The sequence below is a fragment of the Eptatretus burgeri genome, chromosome 8 (genome assembly GCF_056783735.1).
Source record: "Eptatretus burgeri isolate ZD-2024b chromosome 8, Ebu_testis_v1, whole genome shotgun sequence".
Classification (NCBI taxonomy): Eukaryota; Metazoa; Chordata; class Myxini; order Myxiniformes; family Myxinidae; genus Eptatretus; species Eptatretus burgeri.
In genome coordinates this window covers 39,220,599-39,240,598 of record NC_140968.1, presented here as the reverse complement: position 1 = coordinate 39,240,598, position 20,000 = coordinate 39,220,599, and the positions used below count along the sequence as shown (strand labels likewise).

Here is a 20,000-nt window from a genome sequence, read left to right as displayed (position 1 = left end):
TTGCACCTGCTGGTTGCATCATCAACAGGGCACGGGTCTGATGCTGAGGAAGAGCTTCCACCGGCAAGTTATAGCAAAGGAAGCAGACATACCTTCATTAATAAGGTGGAAATCCTTTCGGATGACTTGTAGTACCGAGAAAAGTCATGTATCGCCTTTATTTGATTGACGAGGTTGTGGATCTCTTTTGTTATGGCCACCTGCAGAAACATACAGTGAGACATTGAAGCATAATTCACATTGAATAACTTCCCTCAAGTATATCAAGGTGTTGAAAACCAGAGAGTTGGTGTCAAAGCCACCCAATGCTCGCCTGTTTGTACATTTATCGTTTTTAAAAGACGAGTCCAATAATATTTTAATAAAGCATTGCAGTGAAGTCTGATCCAAATTATTTTAAAGCAATATATTTATTTGTATATTGTAATAAGTAAAAAAAAATAGTGTGGTAAATGAAAACATGGGAAAGGAAATAACTTGCACCAAAAACTAACATTTTCATGCTCACGCTGACGCTCAGGCTGGGGGTATTACAATAGCTCTCTGTTCTTCGAACAGGCGAGCTATAAAAGTAATATGTAGTGTTTTGACTTCACAAATATTGAGTCTGTGAAAAAGGTGCACCAACAAAATTTATTTCATTTGGACTTCATTGCATCCCTAGTACACATATTAAATGAATGGCAAGCGTCTGCTATCAACAGGCATGCATTTGGTGGCTTTGACACCATCTTAGGTTGAAATTTTTTAAAAAATTAAAATCATTTGTTAATTTCAACTTCACGACACCAATAGTATACCCCAAAGGAACCTCCATGCCAAATATCAGCATCCGAGTACACATATTAAATGAATGGCAAGATTCTAAATAACTTGCACCAAAAACTTTAACATTGATGTGCTACAAAAAATATAAGTTCAAAACAGGTCACAAATTAAAAAAAATTTTTAATCATTTTTTAATTTCAACTTCACGACACCAATAGTATACCACAAAGGAACCTCCATGCCAAATATCAGCATCCGAGTACACATATTAAATGAATGGCAAGCTTCTAAATAACTTGCACCAAAAACTTTAACATTGATGTGCTACAAAAAAGAGAAGTTCAAAACAGGTCAAAAATTTCAAACATTTGAATTTTTTTTTATTTCAACTTCACCACATCAATAATATACCCCAAAGGAACCTCCATGCCAAATATCAGCATCCTCGTACACATATTAAATGAATGGCAAGCTTCTAAATAACTTGCACCAAAAACTTTAACATTGATGTGCTACAAAAAAGAGAAGTTCAAAACAGGTCAAAAATTTCAAACATTTGAATTTTTTTTTATTTCAACTTCACCACATCAATAATAAACCCCAAAGGAACCTCCATGCCAAATATCAGCATCCTAGTACACATATTAAATGAATGGCAAGCTTCGAAATAACTTGCACCAAAAACTTAAATGTTGATGTGCTACAAAAAAGTTAAGTTCAAAACAGGTCAAAAATTAAAAAAAATTAAACTCATTTTTTAATTTCAATTTCACTACACCAATATTATACCCCAAAGGAACATCCATGACAAATATCAGCATCCTAGTACACATTAAATGAATGGCAAGCTTCTAAATAACTTGCACCAAAAACTTTATCGTTGATGTGCTACAAAAAAGTTAAGTTCAAAACAGGTCAAAAATTTAAAACATTTGAAATTATTTTTTAATTTCAACTTCACGACATCAATAATATACCCCCAAAGAAACCTCCATGCCAAATATCAGCATCCCAGTACACATATTAAATGAATGGCAAGCTTCTAAATAACTTGCACCAAAAACTTTAACGTTGATGTGCTCCAAAAAAGTTAAGTTTAAAACAGGTCAAAAAATTTAAAACATTTGAAATTATTTTTTAATTTTAACTTAACGACATCAATAATATACCCCAAAGGAACCTCCATGCCAAATATCAGCATCCTAGTACACATTAAATGAATGGCAAGCTTCTAAATAACTTGCACCAAAAACTTTAACATTTTCACGCTCACGCTGACGCTCAAGCTCACGCTCACGCCGGGGGTATCGCTATAGCTCTCTGTTCTTCGAACAGGCAAGCTAAAGATTGTGACAATAATTAGATTAAAAAACTAGAAGGGCACTCGGTGGGGCCCATTCCTCCGCCCTGCAATGCCTGATCCATGAGAACATATCGGGCCTGACACATTTTTGAAATATCGTGCCGTATATCGTTTTAGCCCCAACTCTCAATGGTGAGAAAAAAATGAGTTAAAAATTAAATAATTCTCGAAAAAAGATCTGGATTTGGATCTTCACAAAAATCGAATCAGTTAGTCCTTGTCACACATCCAACATGTCCACCAAGTTTCGTCCGAATCCATCCATAACGTTTTGAGATGTTGTGCTCGATATCATTTTTGGCCAAATCTCTCAATGTTGAAGAATTAGTTAAATAATTCTCGTATCCGGATCCGGATTCGGATCTTCACCAAAATTAAACCTTGCTGTCCTTGGCCGGTCAACGACACACGCACAAAATTTCAGAACGATTGCTTGAAAACTGTGCCCAAAAATCGTGTGACAAACAAACGCTACAAACGTCAAACGCGACAGACCAACATACTTGGGGAAAAAAAATACAAAATTCGCTGAGTTATAACAACTTCGACTGACCAATAAACTTGAAAAATCTTCGTTATTTCATGTTTGACCTCCAGATGTTATTTCACAACTGATTCAACATGCCTCAAGTGTTGTAACGAGAATGGATGCTGCGGGTTGGGGTGTTAAGTAGTTGATTCGTTGAACCACAATTTGGATGTTTTGTGTAGTTATTATTGTAAATCCCATTTTAGATCTGCCAACGTACACTCGTGTTCAGAACCTTTGTCTGCACTCCATCCCTTTGGGTTTTTCAATTTAAAATGTGATTATTCCTCATTTATTTTGTTGATTAATACCACGATCCCCTTTCTACTCACTGGCCTCACCACTCACGGCTCTCGAGCCAAATGGAGTATGCGTTCTCTTGAAATCGGGCCAATCAACAGTGCACTCGAGCCACGTGACCAATGAGCATTCCTGATGACGTCAAGACAGGAAAGGTTTTGAACTGGGTTTTGGGGTGAGAGTCGGTCATCGAATCGGGAATCCCGAGAGCGAGGTCCACATCAGAGCTGTTGAGCAGGGAATCTCGAGAGCGAGGTCTGCGTTCGGGCAGTTGAGGCAGGAATCCTGAGAGTGATGTCCGTGGCAGAGCAGTTGTGCCAAGACCTTGACAGGGTCAGAAGTGTGTGAAGGTTATCTCATTCTCTTAACAGAACTCCAAAGCGGGACTCCATACCGGAGCATCGCTGGGGGTTATTTAGGCCACCCCAGCGAAAGGAGGAACCGGTCCCATGATCTTCGGGACACCAGTGGCAATTTCTCCCAGACTGGCAGGAGATCCAGATCACAGTTCAGTGTGCGTGGGGAAATAGCTGTCTGCTTGCCCCACAGTGTCTCGGCAAGAGTGCACCACTTGGCTCGAGCACACCGAAACCACCCCGTTATCCCCCCACGAGGACACCACCCCCCCTCTTCCCCACATCGTCTCACCCTTTTCTCCTTCTGTGTGTCTGACTACCTCTCAATTGAGTCCGTGTCAATTACGGTGGAGTATAAGGTTGGTGAAACCAAAATCGTTATCGGTAATACACGTGATTTATTTTCTGATCGAGATGGCTTCTTATTGTTCTTCTTCACATTCATATTTGTTGTGACCTCCACCACCGAAGTTGGAAGCCGGTTACGTTGCACCGCTGTTTGTCTGTCTGTCTGTCTGTCTATGAGCAGGATAACTCAAAAAGTTATGCAAGGATTCGGACAAAACTTTCTGTACAGGTTGGGTGTGTGACAACAACTAATTGGTTCAATATTTGTGAAGATCCGATCCGGCCATTCAGTGGGACACAAAGCAGTTCACACTTCGCAAGACGGGGAGAGTTAACTCCATCATCACGAGGTTCGAGTTCGGTTAGGATTGGTGGGTGCGAGTTGCAGTATCTTACTTATCGATATGCAAGTGACCATAGAATATCGATTCTTTCATGATTATAAATAATTGGCATGACAAATGATGACGAAGAAAACTTACAGGATCGCTGCTGTAAAGAGGTTGACAGACTCTTTCGAGTGTTGAGAAATGTGCTACGTTGTCTTTTGCCTCATTCGCAGCATCTGTGATCTTGCCGTCCATTTCTCTCCATTTCTGGGAAATATAAAGCACATATCCTGGTTTAAAAATCGATGAAATGACATCAATTAAAGAGTTAATAGCAGCGTAATCATCACTACGCTGTTGCTGAGCGAACAACTCCATTCATCTCTCCCCTGGGACAAGATATCTGCATAATTAATTAATTAACAAAGTCATGACTGCATATTGTCGTGTCCGGGTGGTTTAACCTATCCGGACGGATAGCTGAACGATTTCCCTTGGAGGCTTGCAGCCCAGATTCTCAGAGATGATGGTGCGCGCAGGAAGGATAGGACGGCAAGGACGGAGCAGACGGAAGCAAAGCACAATGGGGTTTATCGTGAACCCATGACAAATAGACAGACGCAAGCAACTTCAATAAATATGGGGTTTAATGAAAATAAATCAAATATTTACAATGGCAATCACATGGTGGGAGAAATTATCCTTAAACCATACCTAATTAACACGGCACCACCCCCCGTGTAGTGACGCGTCACACTTCAGCTCACAGTTTCCCGACCTAATTTACATCGAGATGTCTCCTACACGTCCACAGACCAAGCAACTCTATACATTCCTAACTTTCCTTTGAAATTCCTCCATCTAACCCACAAACATAACAATATGAACATTCTGGATATTAAAAGTGGCCGGATAATCTCAGCTCATCAGCATTGATGACATTTAAGATCAATATTGGTGAGAAGTGGAAAGTTACGGCGTTGCTTACAGAGAAACACAGAATAATTCTGGCCAACAGAGTTGCAGAATTTAAAACACCGGTCACTTTTACAGATACCTTGATGAGCTTGGAGCGTGCTGCAAGGAGGACGTTCAAAACGGTGCGGCAATCCGTCCCTTCAACTTGCTGTATAATCGAGTTCAACTTCACCGACATGAACCTCCAATACTCCAGCTCCGTCAACGGGCCAGAGTTATCTGCTTCCTTCCGGATATGTTCGCTCTCCGTCAACACCTGTGAAGCAAGATAGAATATCAGATCTCATATTTATGAAGTTAAATAGATTTTTCCACATGATGGAAGACAACAAGCCTCATGAGTACCTTCAATACATCATCAAGATAGATAGAATCACAAAATAATGGCAAAAAGTTAATCAGGGAAAGTTTTTTTTTAACATCACCGGTGTCGATGTGTTCTATTATCATCATCGGTCATATGAACAAAATCATTGTTAAAATAGGGATTTATTTCAAAAAAAAATCTCATCAAAAGCATCTGCCTTACCTGATATATCTGTTGATGCCAAATCAACAAGATGCCTTCAAATTCAGGCAGCAACTGAGGATCATGAGCAGCAGCCGTAATATCATCGAAGGATTGAAATCGGTTCAGGTCTATTGCGCTTGGCCTTTGCAATTCCGGAACACCTTCAATGCTCCGGACAGCGCCTGGAAAAGTAAATGTGGGTCGGTCAAAGCCAGAGCAGTTTCCTGGCCAAGGAATCAGGTCACCGGTGCTTCGTTTTCAAAATCAAAGGAAAATACTATCAAACTTTTACAGTCATTGCGGAAGGGTGGAAATGTACAAATATAAACTCTTCAAATATGTGGTGGTTTCCAAAAGCTTCGAGGAGAGAAATCATGCCCAGCTTTCGGACTTAGCTCAGCCGGTAATGGTGGTTGAAAGTGGTTGTTGTTTCCTCTGCCACTGAAGGTGGATGGAGAGACAGACGTCTCTGTCTGTCTGTGAGCAGGATGTCTCAAAAAGTTACGGACAAATTTGTACGAAACTTGGTTTGTGGAGAGTCTCCTCCGGTAGTGCGTCGATGAATTCGATTTCCTCCAGTTGTTCCTCCACTGAACTCCATCGTGTTCCTCCACATCTCAGAATGTGTATTATGCCATTATTAAAAATGAACCTCACTCACAAAGTTCCACAATAAGTCCAGGCTCAGATGAAGTTTTAACTGGAACCGCTGTTCTATGGATGCAAACCTCAAATGCAGAGCACCAGAATAAGTCTCCCATCCATCCATCCATCTATCAGGACCATACTCTGTGTGGAGTGTTGGTGCTACCTAAGCAGTCTTCTCAACTATTGGACACAATCCTGGATGGGTCACCACTCCGACACAGGGTTTCAGCATGCTGGAGTACCACTCATTTTTGCCGACGTCGGAAGGATGACAGGCAGAGTCAACCCCACCTGGTATTAATTCAACAGCCGAGTGGGATTATGAACTCAGGATCGGAGGATCCCCAGACCACCACCCTCTCCATTAAGCCAACACCACGCACACAAAAAGTCTACACTCAGATGATATTCTGCTGATGTTTAAGAGGGATATAAAAAAAAACATAACATACCATCCAAAAACGAAATGAAGCTCAATATGCTCTCTTTGAAAGTCTTTTTCGTTTTCTCTCCAGATTTGGAGTTGTTGAGTTCACCCCATTTGTCACTGACGTCCATGGCAGGGTAGTAGATGTTTGAAATTTTCATTCTTGCTCCTCGTAACACATCTTTGGTGCAATCGATTTCACCGAAATACACTTCCTGTTGGGGTTAGGTGCATTGTTAAACTTACTGATGGTTGGTTTACCGTCACTCCCTAGCATCACACCAAACAGCACAATAAGCGTGGGAAAGTGGGGAAAACTTTTTCACTTGGAGGTTGTGGGTTACGATGTGTTAATAAAGGTGGAAAGTCTGATTTAATGTGATTTAGTTCCAGACTATCAGGCAACAACAGGTGAAAATTTGGGAAGGGAATGTCTACTTTCCATCGGAACTGCACAACCACCAGTTTTCAACTCATTACGTCCAGCGGTTTGGAAGTGTACGAAGACAAATAAACAAACAAACAGACACTCCTCAAATTATACAGAGTGTGATGAATTAAATTCATGATAAAGATTGTTAAGTTTTGTTCGTGGAGTGAATCTTGACCATTTTTAAATGATTACCTCACGTACATTCTTGACGGACAAAGCAATGTCATTTGTGCGTCTCATGAAATATAGGACTAGACCGGCGGTGCAGTCTTTTGCTGGGTCGGCCAAAAAGAGGCGCAACATTTTCTCTTGTTTGAAAACAACTGAGAATTGACTTGCGCTTTCTGAAAACACAAACAACAGTCAAAGCATTTCAAAGCAACCCAAGCTATTGTCTGCAGGAATTTTCAGCTTGGCCTTCTCGACTCGAGTTATACCAGAGGTGCAACAATTGTACGTTTCCAGGATATGATTGCCATGATGGTCCATCTGGCACTATTGTTTCAAAACAGCAAGCTGAATTAAACAAGACAACAACAAAAAATTTTTTTTAAAGAAAAATGTAAAAATATAGAGGGATGAAATCTCAAAAAAAAAAACAATAAAAAAAGATAGGAATGACACCACGTCACGATTCCACAAGTCGAGCATCACGACATCTTTGAGCATCACTTGAGTTGAGCATCACGAGCCGTCTATCTGGACATGTATTGAGCATTTTATATCGTCGGGTCCCCCACTTTGGTCTCCAAACTCTCTGTTTATGGCATTTAAGGACACCGACTCTCATGGATCACACTGACTTCCTCCACTCACACAGTCAGTGTCGCTCTTAAGGGATCCTCCCATCTCTTCCTATCAAAGCTGGAGTCCCCCAAAGGGAGTGTTTTTGGCCCAGTCTTGCTCCTCATCTTTATCAATTATATCTTTCTGATTTCATGGAAAATCCTGCACAATATATCTTTGCTCATGATTGCACCCTCTGCTGTATCATCATCTCTCATCCTTCAGACAAGCAGGCATGCAGCAGCCTCTTCCCTCTCTACAGAACTTGAGAGAATCAGAAGCTGGGCCAACACTTGGAATATGTCTTTCAACCCTGACAAATCCCATACACTCACACTGTGTCTCCGTAAGGGCTGCCGAGCGAACCATCCCATCAACTTCCTAAATAAGGATCTTGAAGATGTTAAGTCACTCAAACTTTTTGGCCTCACCATCAGCCATGATCGTTCTTGGATAGCCCATGTTTCGAAGAGGGCCTCCAAAGGCAGGCGCAAACTGGTCATCCTCCATTGTTAAAGCTCTATCCTTGAACAATCTGAACTTCAGACAAACTACAAGGCCTTCATTCGCAGCTTCATGGAGGACTGCTCCCACCTTTGGACTGGCAACCCTGACTCACATCTTGCCCGACTTGACGTCATGGAAAGCAAGGCCCTCAAAATCATCGGGATCTCCCATGATGAAGCTGAGTGTCCAGGCCTGTTATCGTTTCATCGGAGACAGGTTGTTGGCCTCTCTGTAGTCTTCCACCACCTTTTTGGTCTTTCACCATCTGCCCTATCTTGGCTCTGTCCCTCCCAGGATTCTGCAGGGTGCACATGGTCTGCCAGTAACCCTCTTCTTATTAAACTCTGAATATCCAGGCTCACTCCTCACCTCCACTCATTTGTTCTTCTCTTCTCTCACCTGAACAACCAACTTCTCCAATCCATTCAATCCCATTCTTCCCTCCAACACTTCAATACAGCCCATTCCCATGACTTCAGCTCATTCCCCCCCCCCATCCGTACGAATGATCTCTTCCACCCCAAATGACCCCGTTCCGAAGTACTCCCACTTTTCCAGGTTATAGTGATTTTGTTTTCCACCTCTCCCTCACCTCTTTTTGTTTGTCAGTTTGTCAGTTGGTTTGTTCCTTTTCTGTTTTCATCCCCACTTTCCCACTCCTCTTCTTGCTGTGTTTCAGCTTGAAGATGACATGATCATTCATTTGATACATTTCATATGTGGCATGTGGCTGTTTAGGGGTGGCTGGTTCATGGTTTCAGCGCCCACAGGATCATTACTGGGCTTGGTGTTCCAACTCTGGTGATGTGGCAAAGAACACTGACCATGTGCTCGTTGATGGTCGTTGGAGGATGATTCAGAACTGAGGGTCTACCGGAGTGCTCAGTTCCTCAAAACCAACTGCAGGCTTGTTTTAGCAACTCTGAAGTTTCAGCTTAAATCTGGGAGAATGGTGCCAACCAGCCAAGGCTGGATATTGGCAGGCTCAAGGATGAGAGGGATTTGGGGGTGGGGGGGGTCTGGGTGCTTCAGGGAATCCTGAAGAGTTGTGGAGTGCCTTCAATAACACTATCCTTGATGTTGCCAGTGGATGTCTTGGAACACACCGAAGGGTGAAGAAGAACTTTGTCTCTCAAGGGACAATGAATACCATTGACTAGAGTTGCAGTGCCAGGCCTAATGGTGGAGCTGAGATAAAACTGGACGTGTACTGAGGGCGGACAAGGAGGTCTATGTGTAAGGAATCTGTGAGGGGGTAGAGCATCACCTGTGGTCAGGTGATTATCGTCCTGCTTGCAAAGGAATTCTTTCATTGCGTTCGTCCAAGCCCGCCCCTCGGTGTACTGGAGTGAGAGCAGAGAGTGGTGGAGCTTGATAGAGGAGTCTGAAATGAAGGCCCGTTGGGTCGGTTACTTTGAGCAACTGTACCAGGATGATACACCAGCTGGTGAGTTGGATGTCATGGGTGTTACTGTCCTTATTGCTGACCCTCCAATCAACTGTGAACCGTCTTAGGTTGTGGGAAGACAGGCTGCGTTGACCTACTTGAAAGGGGGTAAAGCTCCTGGGATTCTGTGGCATCCATGCTGAACTTTTCAATGCTGGTGAAAAGGCAGTACTCATGTGGTTGCACGCAGTTCGCTTTGGAGCAAAGGCATCAGCCTAACTGATGGGAAGGGGAGCCTCGTTGTCCCTCGAAGGAAAGGGAGGGGTGGTCGTCAGGCATGATCCCAACTACCGAGGGTTGACGCTACTCTCAATGCCTTGCAACGTTCTTTGCTCGGATAATTCTTGATATTGTTCGCCACCATCTGTTTGAGCACAAGAGCCCACACCAGTCGGGCTTTACCCCAAAGAGGTCAATGACTGACCATGTCCTTGCTCTCCGGGTCTTCACCAAACGCAGACGAGAGTTTTGGCAGGGACTGCTTGAAGCCTATGTTGATCTCTGCAAAGTGTTTGATTCTGGGAATCGGGAATCGGGAAACGAATCAATCTGATTTCTGAACTATACTCTGGTACTGAGAGTGCTGTGAGGTGTGGTGGTTCCATGTCTGACTTATTTCCAATTGTGACTGGAGTTTTTCAGGGGTGTGTATTGGCTCCCACACTTTTCAGCGCTTGTCCGGACTGGATTCTGGGGACGATGTTGGAGAGATCAAGCTGCGGTGCAGCGTTTGAAAGTTTTGAGATCTCTCACCTTGATTTCTCAGATGATGCAGTCACTGGATATCCCAAAAGATTGTGGAGACGTTGCATATCCTGATGGGAGTCCTCAAGGTGCTGAATGAGGAGTCGGAGTCTTTGGGATTATGGGTTTCCTGTGTCAAAACTAAGAGTCAGGCTTTCAATGACATCTTGGATGTTGCTTTCTTGTCTGTACCTGTTTGTGGTGAGGATGTTGAGCTCGTAAAGAGATTCACTTACCTTGGCAGTGACATTCGTGTCTCCGCATGTTGTGAGCGAGAGGTTTAGAGACATCCGGGGAGTCATGGATTCACTGTACCACGGGGTGTGGTGCTGTCGGGACCTATGCAGGATGACAAAAGTCCGAGTCTGAGGTCCTTGGTACTTCCAGTCTTACTCTACGGATGTGAAACTTGGATTTTGACCAGGGATCTGAGATGTAGACTGAAGTCCTTCATATACACACACACATACATACACAAATACACGTATACACTGATGAGCCAAAACATTATGACCACCTGCATAATATGCTTCTGGTCCTCCTTGTGCCGCCAAAACAGTGCTGAGGCATGCTGAGTCCAAAACATTATGACCACCTTCTTCTACTGCCGAGGCATGGACTCTACAAGACCCCTGAAGGTGTCCTGTGGTGTCTGGCACCAAAACATTAGCAGCAGATCCTTCAAGTCCTGTAAGTTGCGAGGTGGAGCCACCATGGATCGGACTTGTCGGTCCGGCACATCCCACAGATGCTCAATCGGATTGAGATCTGGAGAATTTGGAGGCCAGGGCAACACCGTGAACACCATTCCCGAACAATGTGTACAGTGTGGCAGGGCGCATTATCCTGCTGAAAGAGGCCACTGCCATCAGGGATGACCATTGCCATGAAGGGTGTACCTGGTCTGCAACGATGTTTAGGTCGGTGACACGTGTCAAATTGACGTCCACATGAATGGCCGAACCCAGGGATTCCCAGCAGAACATTGCCCAGAGCATCACACTCCCTCCACCGGCTTGTCATCTTCCCACAGTGCATCCTGGTGCCATCTCTTCCCCAGGTAAACGGCACACACGTACACGGCCATCCACGTGATCTAAAAGAAAACGGGACTCATCGGACCAGGCGACCTTCTTCCACTGCTCCAAGGTCCAGTTGCGACGCTCGTGTGCCCATTGTAGGAGCTTTTGACGGTGGACAGGGTCATCATGGGCACTCTGACCGGTCTGCGGCAACGCAGCCCCATACGCAGCAGGGTGCGATGTGACTTGTGCCACAGTCCACCTTCTGTCGGTTCGGACCAGACGGGATAGCCTTCATTGCCCTCGTGCATTGATGAGCCTTGGGCACCCAACACCCTGTCGCCGGTTTGTGGTTTGTCCCTCCTCGGCCCACCTGAGCACCTGACCACATTCAGAACTTTCATCTGCAGCTTTATTGAGTACTGCTCTCCCCTCTAACCTGGCTCCTGTAAAAAACATCATCCTCAGCTTGATGCCGGAAAAACTTCGACCTTCAAGATTATTGGAACCTCCTGCGATGAAGCTGAGTTGATGGGCCTATCACTTCACCCACGCAGACAGGTCGGTGGTCTGTCTTCTACCGTCTCCTTTATATTTCTTGTATGCCTTGTCCAAGCTCGTATGAGAGCTAACACACAATGCACAGGACAAGAGGGGTGTGGGAAGGACAAAACAGTGGGGAACAGAGACATGAACATCTGATGGACATCCTTTCATCTGATGAACAGAACAGACATCCTTTCTGGTCTTGCACCCTCTGATATTTCCATGCATTGTCCTCCCTCCCACCCCACCCCACCCCCCCTCCCAGGTTTCTGTAGGGAACAAGGAAATTTGTCTGCAGAACAAAGGAGTATGGCTCTCCCAGGTGGGATGGCACCCTTGCTTCACATGTCTCTCCTGGATTCTGCAGAATCTCAAGCTCTGAACATTTTTGGCATCTTTCATGATGAGACAGTCGTGCAAGCCCTGTTCTGACGTCACAGACAGTTTGGTAGATTCTGGTTTCTTTTTTATTCATCAGAGTGAGGCCAATAATGGAAAAGTAAGATAGAACTGACATCGAGACAAACATAAAGGAAATGATCAAGCAAGAAAAGAGGAGAGTGAGGGGTGAAAGAAACACTGAAATTACCAAGTAAGATGGTTGGGTTGGGTTAGGGAAGGTAAGTGGTGGTAATGAAGATGATGGGCCTGAAATGGGGATGACAACAGATGGTTCTGGTTGACCTCTGGTCTTGCTCCCGATACTCTCTCAGCCTGCCCATCCTCTGAAGTTATTCATTCCCTTGCTTGTTGGGTCTTTCCAGGTGGCCCACTGCACCTGTTGCTTCACGTCAGTTTGTTGCCTTTTCCTCCATTTTTTTTTCCAGTGATTTAGGGCTGGTGTTGGAGAGCTTGTACATAAATCACATGCTGGACAAAAACAAGAGTAAGAAAGCAAGGAAACAACTGTATCTGATCATTAAAAACATCCACACAGTTTATCACATTTCAACCAGGTACCCCTGCATCCATCAGGAGCCACGCGTACAATGGGAATGTGAAACAGACCAACCAAAAGTATTCAATTAATTTGTGTCAAAATGTTTTCATGCAAGGATATGTTGCACAGGACAATTTGAGAAATTTTTACAATCGGTGCTGTTTTGCTGTTTGAGCAAATAAAACAATGGCAACCACCGACGGCAAGAACAATGCACTTGTTTCCCCACTGTCCAACTATCAGTACATTGATGATGTTCACCCGGTTGCACCTGCTGGTTGCATCATCAACAGTGCACGGGTCTGATGCTGAGGAACAGCTTCCACCGGCAAGTTATAGAAAAGGAAGCAGACATACCTTCATTAATAAGGTGGAAATCCTTTCGGATGACTTGTAGTACCGAGAAAAGTCATGTATCGCCTTTATTTGATTGACGAGGTTCTGGATCTCTTTTGTTATGGCCACCGGCAGAAACATACAGTGAGACATTGAAGCATAATTCACATTGAATAACTTCCCTCAAGTATATCAAGGTGTTGAAAACCAGAGAGTTGGTGTCAAAGCCACCCAATGCTCGCCTGTTTGTACATTTATCGTTTTTAAAAGACGAGTCCAATAATATTTTAAATAAAGCATTGCAGTGAAGTCTGATCCAAATTATTTTAAAGCAATATATGTATTTGTATGTTGTAATAAGTAAAAAAATAGTGTGGTAGATAAAAACATTAGAAAGGAAATAACTTGCACCAAAAACTTTAACATTTTCATGCTCACGCTCACGCTCAGGCTGGGGGTATTACAATAGCTCTCTGTTCTTCGAACAGGCGAGATAAAAAAGTAATATGTAGTGTTTTGACTTCACAAATATTGAGTCTGTGAAAAAGGTGCACCAACAAAATTTATTTCATTTGGACTTCATTGCATCCCTAGTACACATATTAAATGAATGGCAAGCGTCTGCTATCAACAGGCATGCATTGGGTGGCTTTGACACCATCTTAGGTTGAAATTTACAAAAAAATTAAAATCATTTGTTAATTTCAACTTCACTACACCAATAGTATACCCCAAAGGTTAATTTCAACTTCACTACACCAATAGTATACCCCAAAGGAACCTCCATGCCAAATATCAGCATCCGAGTACACATATTAAATGAATGGCAAGCTTCTAAATAACTTGCACCAAAAACTTTAACATTGATGTGCTACAAAAAAGTTCAGTTCAAAACAGGTCAAAAATTTCAAACATTTGAAATTGTTTTTTTATTTCAACTTCATCACATCAATAATATACCCCAAAGGAACCTCCATGCCAAATATCAGCATCCTAGTACACATTAAATGAATGGCAAGCTTCTAAATAACTTGCACCAAAAACTTTAACATTTTCACGCTCACGCTGACGCTCAAGCTCACGCTCACGCCGGGGGTATCGCTATAGCTCTCTGTTCTTCGAACAGGCAAGCTAAAGATTGTGACAATAATTAGATTAAAAAACTAGAAGGGCACTCGGTGGGGCCCATTCCTCCGCCACGCAATGCCTGATCCATGAGAACATATCGGGTCCAACACATTTTTGAAATATTGTGCCGTACATCGTTTTAGCCCCAACTCTCAATGGTGAGAAAAAAATGAGTTAAAAATTAAATAATTCTCGAAAAAAGATCTGGATTTGGATCTTCACAAAAATCGAATCAGTTAGTCCTTGTCACACATCCAACATGTCCACCAAGTTTCGTCCGAATCCATCCATAACGTTTTGAGATGTTGTGCTCGATATCATTTTTGGCCAAATCTCTATGTTGAAGAATTAGTTAAATAATTCTCGTATCCGGATCCGGATTCGGATCTTCACCAAAATTAAACCTTGCTGTCCTTGGCCGGTCAACGACACACGCACAAAATTTCAGAACGATTGCTTGAAAACTGTGCCCAAAAATCGTGTGACAAACAAACGCTACAAACGTCAAACGCGACAGACCAACATACTTGGGGAAAAAAAATACAAAATTCGCTGAGTTATAACAACTTCGACTGACCAATAAACTTGAAAAATCTTCGTTATTTCATGTTTGACCTCCAGATGTTATTTCACAACTGATTCAACATGCCTCAAGTGTTGTAACGAGAATGGATGCTGCGGGTTAAGGTGTTAAGTAGTTGATTCGTTGAACCACAATTTGGATGTTTCGTGTAGTTATTATTGTAAATCCCATTTTAGATCTGCCAACGTACACTCGTGTTCAGAACCTTTGTCTGCACTCCATCCCTTTGGGTTTTTCAATTTAAAATGTGATTATTCCTCATTTATTTTGTTGATTAATACCACGATCCCCTTTCTACTCACTGGCCTCACCACTCACGGCTCTCGAGCCAAATGGAGTATGCGTTCTCTTGAAATCGGGCCAATCAACAGTGCACTCGAGCCACGTGACCAATGAGCATTCCTGATGACGTCAAGACAGGAAAGGTTTTGAACTGGGTTTTTGAGTGAGAGTCGGTCATCGAATCGGGAATCCCGAGAGCGAGGTCCACATCAGAGCTGTTGAGCAGGAAATCTCGAGAGCGAGGTCTGCGTTCGGGCAGTTGAGGCAGGAATCCTGAGAGTGATGTCCGTGGCAGAGCAGTTGTGCCAAGACCTTGACAGGGTCAGAAGTGTGTGAAGGTTATCTCATTCTCTTAACAGAACTCCAAAGCGGGACTCCATACCGGAGCATCGCTGGGGGTTATTTAGGCCACCCCAGCGAAAGGAGGAACCGGTCCCATGATCTTCGGGACACCAGTGGCAATTTCTCCCAGACTGGCAGGAGATCCAGATCACAGTTCAGTGTGCGTGGGGAAATAGCTGTCTGCTTGCCCCACAGTGTCTCGGCAAGAGTGCACCACTTGGCTCGAGCACACCGAAACCACCCCGTTATCCCCCCACGAGGACATCACCCCCCCTCTTCCACACATCGTCTCACCCTTTTCTCCTTCTGTGTGTCTGACGACCTCTCAATTGAGTCCGTGTCAATTACGGTGGAGTATAAGGTAGGTGAAACCAAAATCGTTGTCGGTGATACACGTGATTTATTTTCTGATGGAGATAGCTTCTTATTGTTCTTCTTCACATTCATATTTGTTGTGACCTCCTCCACCGAAGTTGGAAGCCAGTTACGTTGCACCGCTGTTTGTCTGTCTGTCTGTCTGTCTATGAGCAGGATAACTCAAAAAGTTATGCAAGGATTCGGACAAAACTTTCTGTACAGGTTGGGTGTGTGACAACAACTAATTGGTTCAATATTTGTGAAGATCCGATCCGGCCATTTAGTGGGACACAAAGCAGTTCACACTTCGCAAGACGGGGAGAGTTAACTCCATCATCACGAGGTTCGAGTTCGGTTAGGATTGGCTGGGTGCGAGTTGCAGTATCTTACTTCTTGGTATTATACAAGTGACCAGAGAATATCGATTCTTTCATGATTATAAATCATTGGCATGACAAATGATGACGAAGAAAACTTACAGGATCGCTGCTGTAAATAGGTTGACAGACTCTTTCGAGTGGAGATAAATGTGCCACGTTGTCTTTTGCCTCATTCGCAGCATCTGTGATCTTGCCGTCCATTTCTCTCCATTTCTGGGAAATATAAAGCACATATCCTGGTTTAAAAATCGATGAAATGACATCAATTAAAGAGTTAATAGCAGCGTAATCATCACTGCGCTGTTGCTGAGCAAACAACTCCATTCATCTCTCCCGTGAGACAAGATATCTGTGTAATTAATCAATTAACAAAGTCGTAGCTGCATATTGTCGTGTCCGGGTGGTTTAACCTATTCGGACGGATAGCTGAACGATTTCCCTTGGAGGCTTGCAGCTCAGATTCTCAGAGATGATGGCGCACGCAGGAAGGATAGGACGGCAAATACGGAGCAGACGGAAGCAAAGCACAATGTCGTTTATCGTGAACCCATGACAAATAGACAGACGCAAGCAACTTCAATAAATATGGGCTTTAATGAAAATAAATCAAATATTTACAATGGCAATCACATGGTGGGAGAAATTATCCTTAAACCATACCTAATTAACACAGCACCACCCCCCGTGTAGTGACGCGTCACACTTCAGCTCACAGTTTCCCGACCTAATTTACATCGAGATGTCTCCTACACGTCCACAGACCAAGCAACTCTATACATTCCTAACTTTCCTTTGAAATTCCTCCATCTAACCCACAAACATAACAATATGAACATTCTGGATATTAAAAGTGGCCGGATAATCTCAGCTCATCAGCATTGATGACATTTAAGATCAATATTGGTGAGAAGTGGAAAGCTACGGCGTTGCTTACAGAGAAACACAGAATAATTCTGGCCAACAGAGTTGCAGAATTTAAAACACCGGTCACTTTTACAGATACCTTGATGAGCTTAGAGCGTGCTGCAAGGAGGACGTTCAAAACGGTGCGGCAATCCGTCCCTTCAACTTGCTGTATAATCGAGTTCAACTTCACCGACATGAACCTCCAATACTCCAGCTCCGTCAACGGGCCAGAGTTATCTGCTTCCTTCCGGACATGTTCGCTCTCCGTCAACACCTGTGAAGCAAGATAGAATATCAGATCTCATATTTATGAAGTTAAATAGATTTTTCCACATTATGGAAGACAACAAGCCTCATGAGCACCTTCAATGCATCATCAACATAGATAGAATCACAAAATAATGGCAAAAAGTTAATCAGGGAAAGGTTTTTTTAACATCACCGGTGTCGATGTGTTCTATTATCATCATCGGTCATATGAACAAAATCATTGTTAAAATAGGGATTTATTTCAAAAAAAAATCTCATCAAAAGCATCTGCCTTACCTGATATATCTGTTGATGCCAAATCAACAAGATGCCTTCAAATTCAGGCAGCAACTGAGGATCATGAGCAGCAGCCGTAATATCATCGAAGGATTGAAATCGGTTCAGGTCTATTGCGCTTGGCCTTTGCAATTCCGGAACACCTTCAATGCTTCGGACAGCGCCTGGAAAAGTAAATGTGGGTCGGTCAAAGCCAGAGCAGTTTCCTGGCCAAGGAATTAGGTCACCGGTGCTTCGTTTTCAAAATCAAAGGAAAATACTATCAAACTTTTACAGTCATTGCGGAAGGGTGGAAATGTACAAATATAAACTCTTCAAATATGTGGTGGTTTCCAAAAGCTTCGAGGAGAGAAATCATGCCCAGCTTTCGGACTTCGCTCAGCCGGTAATGGTGGTTGAAAGTGGTTGTTGTTTCCTCTGCCACTGAAGGTGGACGGAGATGATGTTTGGTTGTCTGTGAGCAGGATGTTTCAAAAAGTTACGGACAAATTTGTACGAAACTTGGTGGACAGGTTTTGGCATGTGCCGAGGACAAATTGATATGATTTTGGTGAAGATTACACATCCAGACAGAAGAATTTTTAAAGTGATTCTTCACAAATTGAGAGATAGCTCGGCCGCCAAAAAACTATATAAAGCACGATATTTCAAAAATTGTGGACGGGTCACGAGAAAACTTGGTGGATGAGTTAGATCGGTGAAAATAACAAGTCAATTAGATTTTTGGTTCAAGTCCGGGTGCAGATTTGGCCTTTCGGTGGGACGCGAAACATAAACTGTTCAGCCTGGCGGAGAGAGGTACGAGCTCATTCCAGTTCAGCCATGTTTCCATCTGATCATGAGTCCACGCTTTGAATGGACCATATTGCACATTTCCAATGTTCACAGTCCCACCTGACTAACCTGCGCATTTTACACCCCCAGGGCTCCCTTGGTTTCCCCCGAGACTCCACCACCACTATGGCATTTCGTGTGCTGGAAAAGCCTACATCACTCATCTGGTTGAGCCCACTGTATTGGAAGCCACTCTTCATGCTGTCAAAGCCATCAAGACATCGTCACTGTGTCAAAGTTTATCATTCACCACTGTTGCCCGATCGGTCACTTCTCCGACATGCCATCGCTCCCGATGTCAACCTCCTCTCAGCACTTTTATAACATGCACAACTTGTGCACTATTAAATCCTTCCATCCCATTTGCATTTCCCTCTCCCCCCCCAATCCCATTCCCCCCTTGTCATTTAGTTCCACTGCTGGCCCACAGCATAGTATCACCAATTATCAATGCGTATGTTTGGTAATGTATTGGAACAGTGTGAGGTTAATGCTTATACACCTAAAATCAGATATCGTCATGGGAATGGCTTCAAGAGTAAAATGGGAATTGTTTATAATAGTCATGTCTGAGTACAGGTATCCCCCGCTTCACTCAGGGGCTACACACCTTTATAACCCTTTGTTTTGCGAACTTTCGTTATGTTGTTGCTCATTTTCCATTATTTGTGATTGGAAAATTACACTTCATTTCATAACCATAATGTTTCGGTCTAAAATAATGTTTCACCTGGCCAGGGAACAGGTAGTGCAGGTTTACATGGTACCTGGAAGCAAGTCACCGATCTGACTTTGAAACTCAAAGTGACCAATATCGCAATTCTTGGCAAACAGGGACGACCAATTGGTCTCAAATTGTAAAAGAGCAGATTGTTTTTTGAACGCAACACAATTAACCTTTTTAAAGTCCATGAAATAATTTAAATTGATCAATTAACTTCAACTTTAATTGGGGACGGGTCCTTTTGCTAGTTATTAATAAATGTCAAAGCTGCTGAACGATCTTGTTTCTGTCATTTTCAACACTCTGAGCACATCTTACCTGCTGTGGAGATCAAAATGGGAAGCACAATCCATGCTCATCACTGGGATGGACGAACCTATTAAGTTGTCATTAACTTCCGTATTATAACGCACCGTGCAAAGCATTGTAATTCTTAATTTATTATGACATCATTTGCACACTGTTCTGTTTCTCCAAATCGAATTACAAATCTATAATTAGTTAATCAGACGATGCATGGTGAGCACCATTGTTTGCAACACCAAACTTTCAACACCAAACTTTCAACACCAAAACACTGTTGGTGCGATACAATTTTTC

At 43.2% G+C, this 20,000-nt stretch overlaps 2 protein-coding genes across 37 annotated transcripts in view; one reads left to right on the top strand and one right to left on the bottom strand.

The window, feature by feature from the left end:
* LOC147021573 (dynein axonemal heavy chain 8-like) overlaps positions 1–20,000 on the bottom strand; it is a 238,149-nt gene that overhangs the window by 70,890 nt on the left and 147,259 nt on the right. For 11 of the 22 annotated variants that reach the window (XM_085891619.1, XM_085891639.1, XM_085891641.1 and 8 more), the window contains 5 exons: positions 6,583–6,772; positions 5,501–5,664; positions 5,051–5,227; positions 4,147–4,260; positions 93–200 (listed from right to left, as the gene is read on the bottom strand). In XM_085891619.1, coding sequence (XP_085747745.1) covers positions 93–200; positions 4,147–4,260; positions 5,051–5,227; positions 5,501–5,664; positions 6,583–6,772 — 753 coding nt within the window. Of the gene's footprint in view, positions 1–92; positions 201–4,146; positions 4,261–5,050; positions 5,228–5,500; positions 5,665–6,582; positions 6,773–7,182; positions 7,984–13,339; positions 13,432–16,489; positions 16,604–17,393; positions 17,571–17,842; positions 19,045–20,000 lie in introns of those variants that run through there. The other 11 variants (XM_085891626.1, XM_085891627.1, XM_085891629.1 and 8 more) reach the window with 6 other exon arrangements.
* Positions 1–20,000, top strand: part of LOC147021576 (dynein axonemal heavy chain 8-like) — a 165,600-nt gene that overhangs the window by 28,077 nt on the left and 117,523 nt on the right. The window lies entirely within an intron of this gene.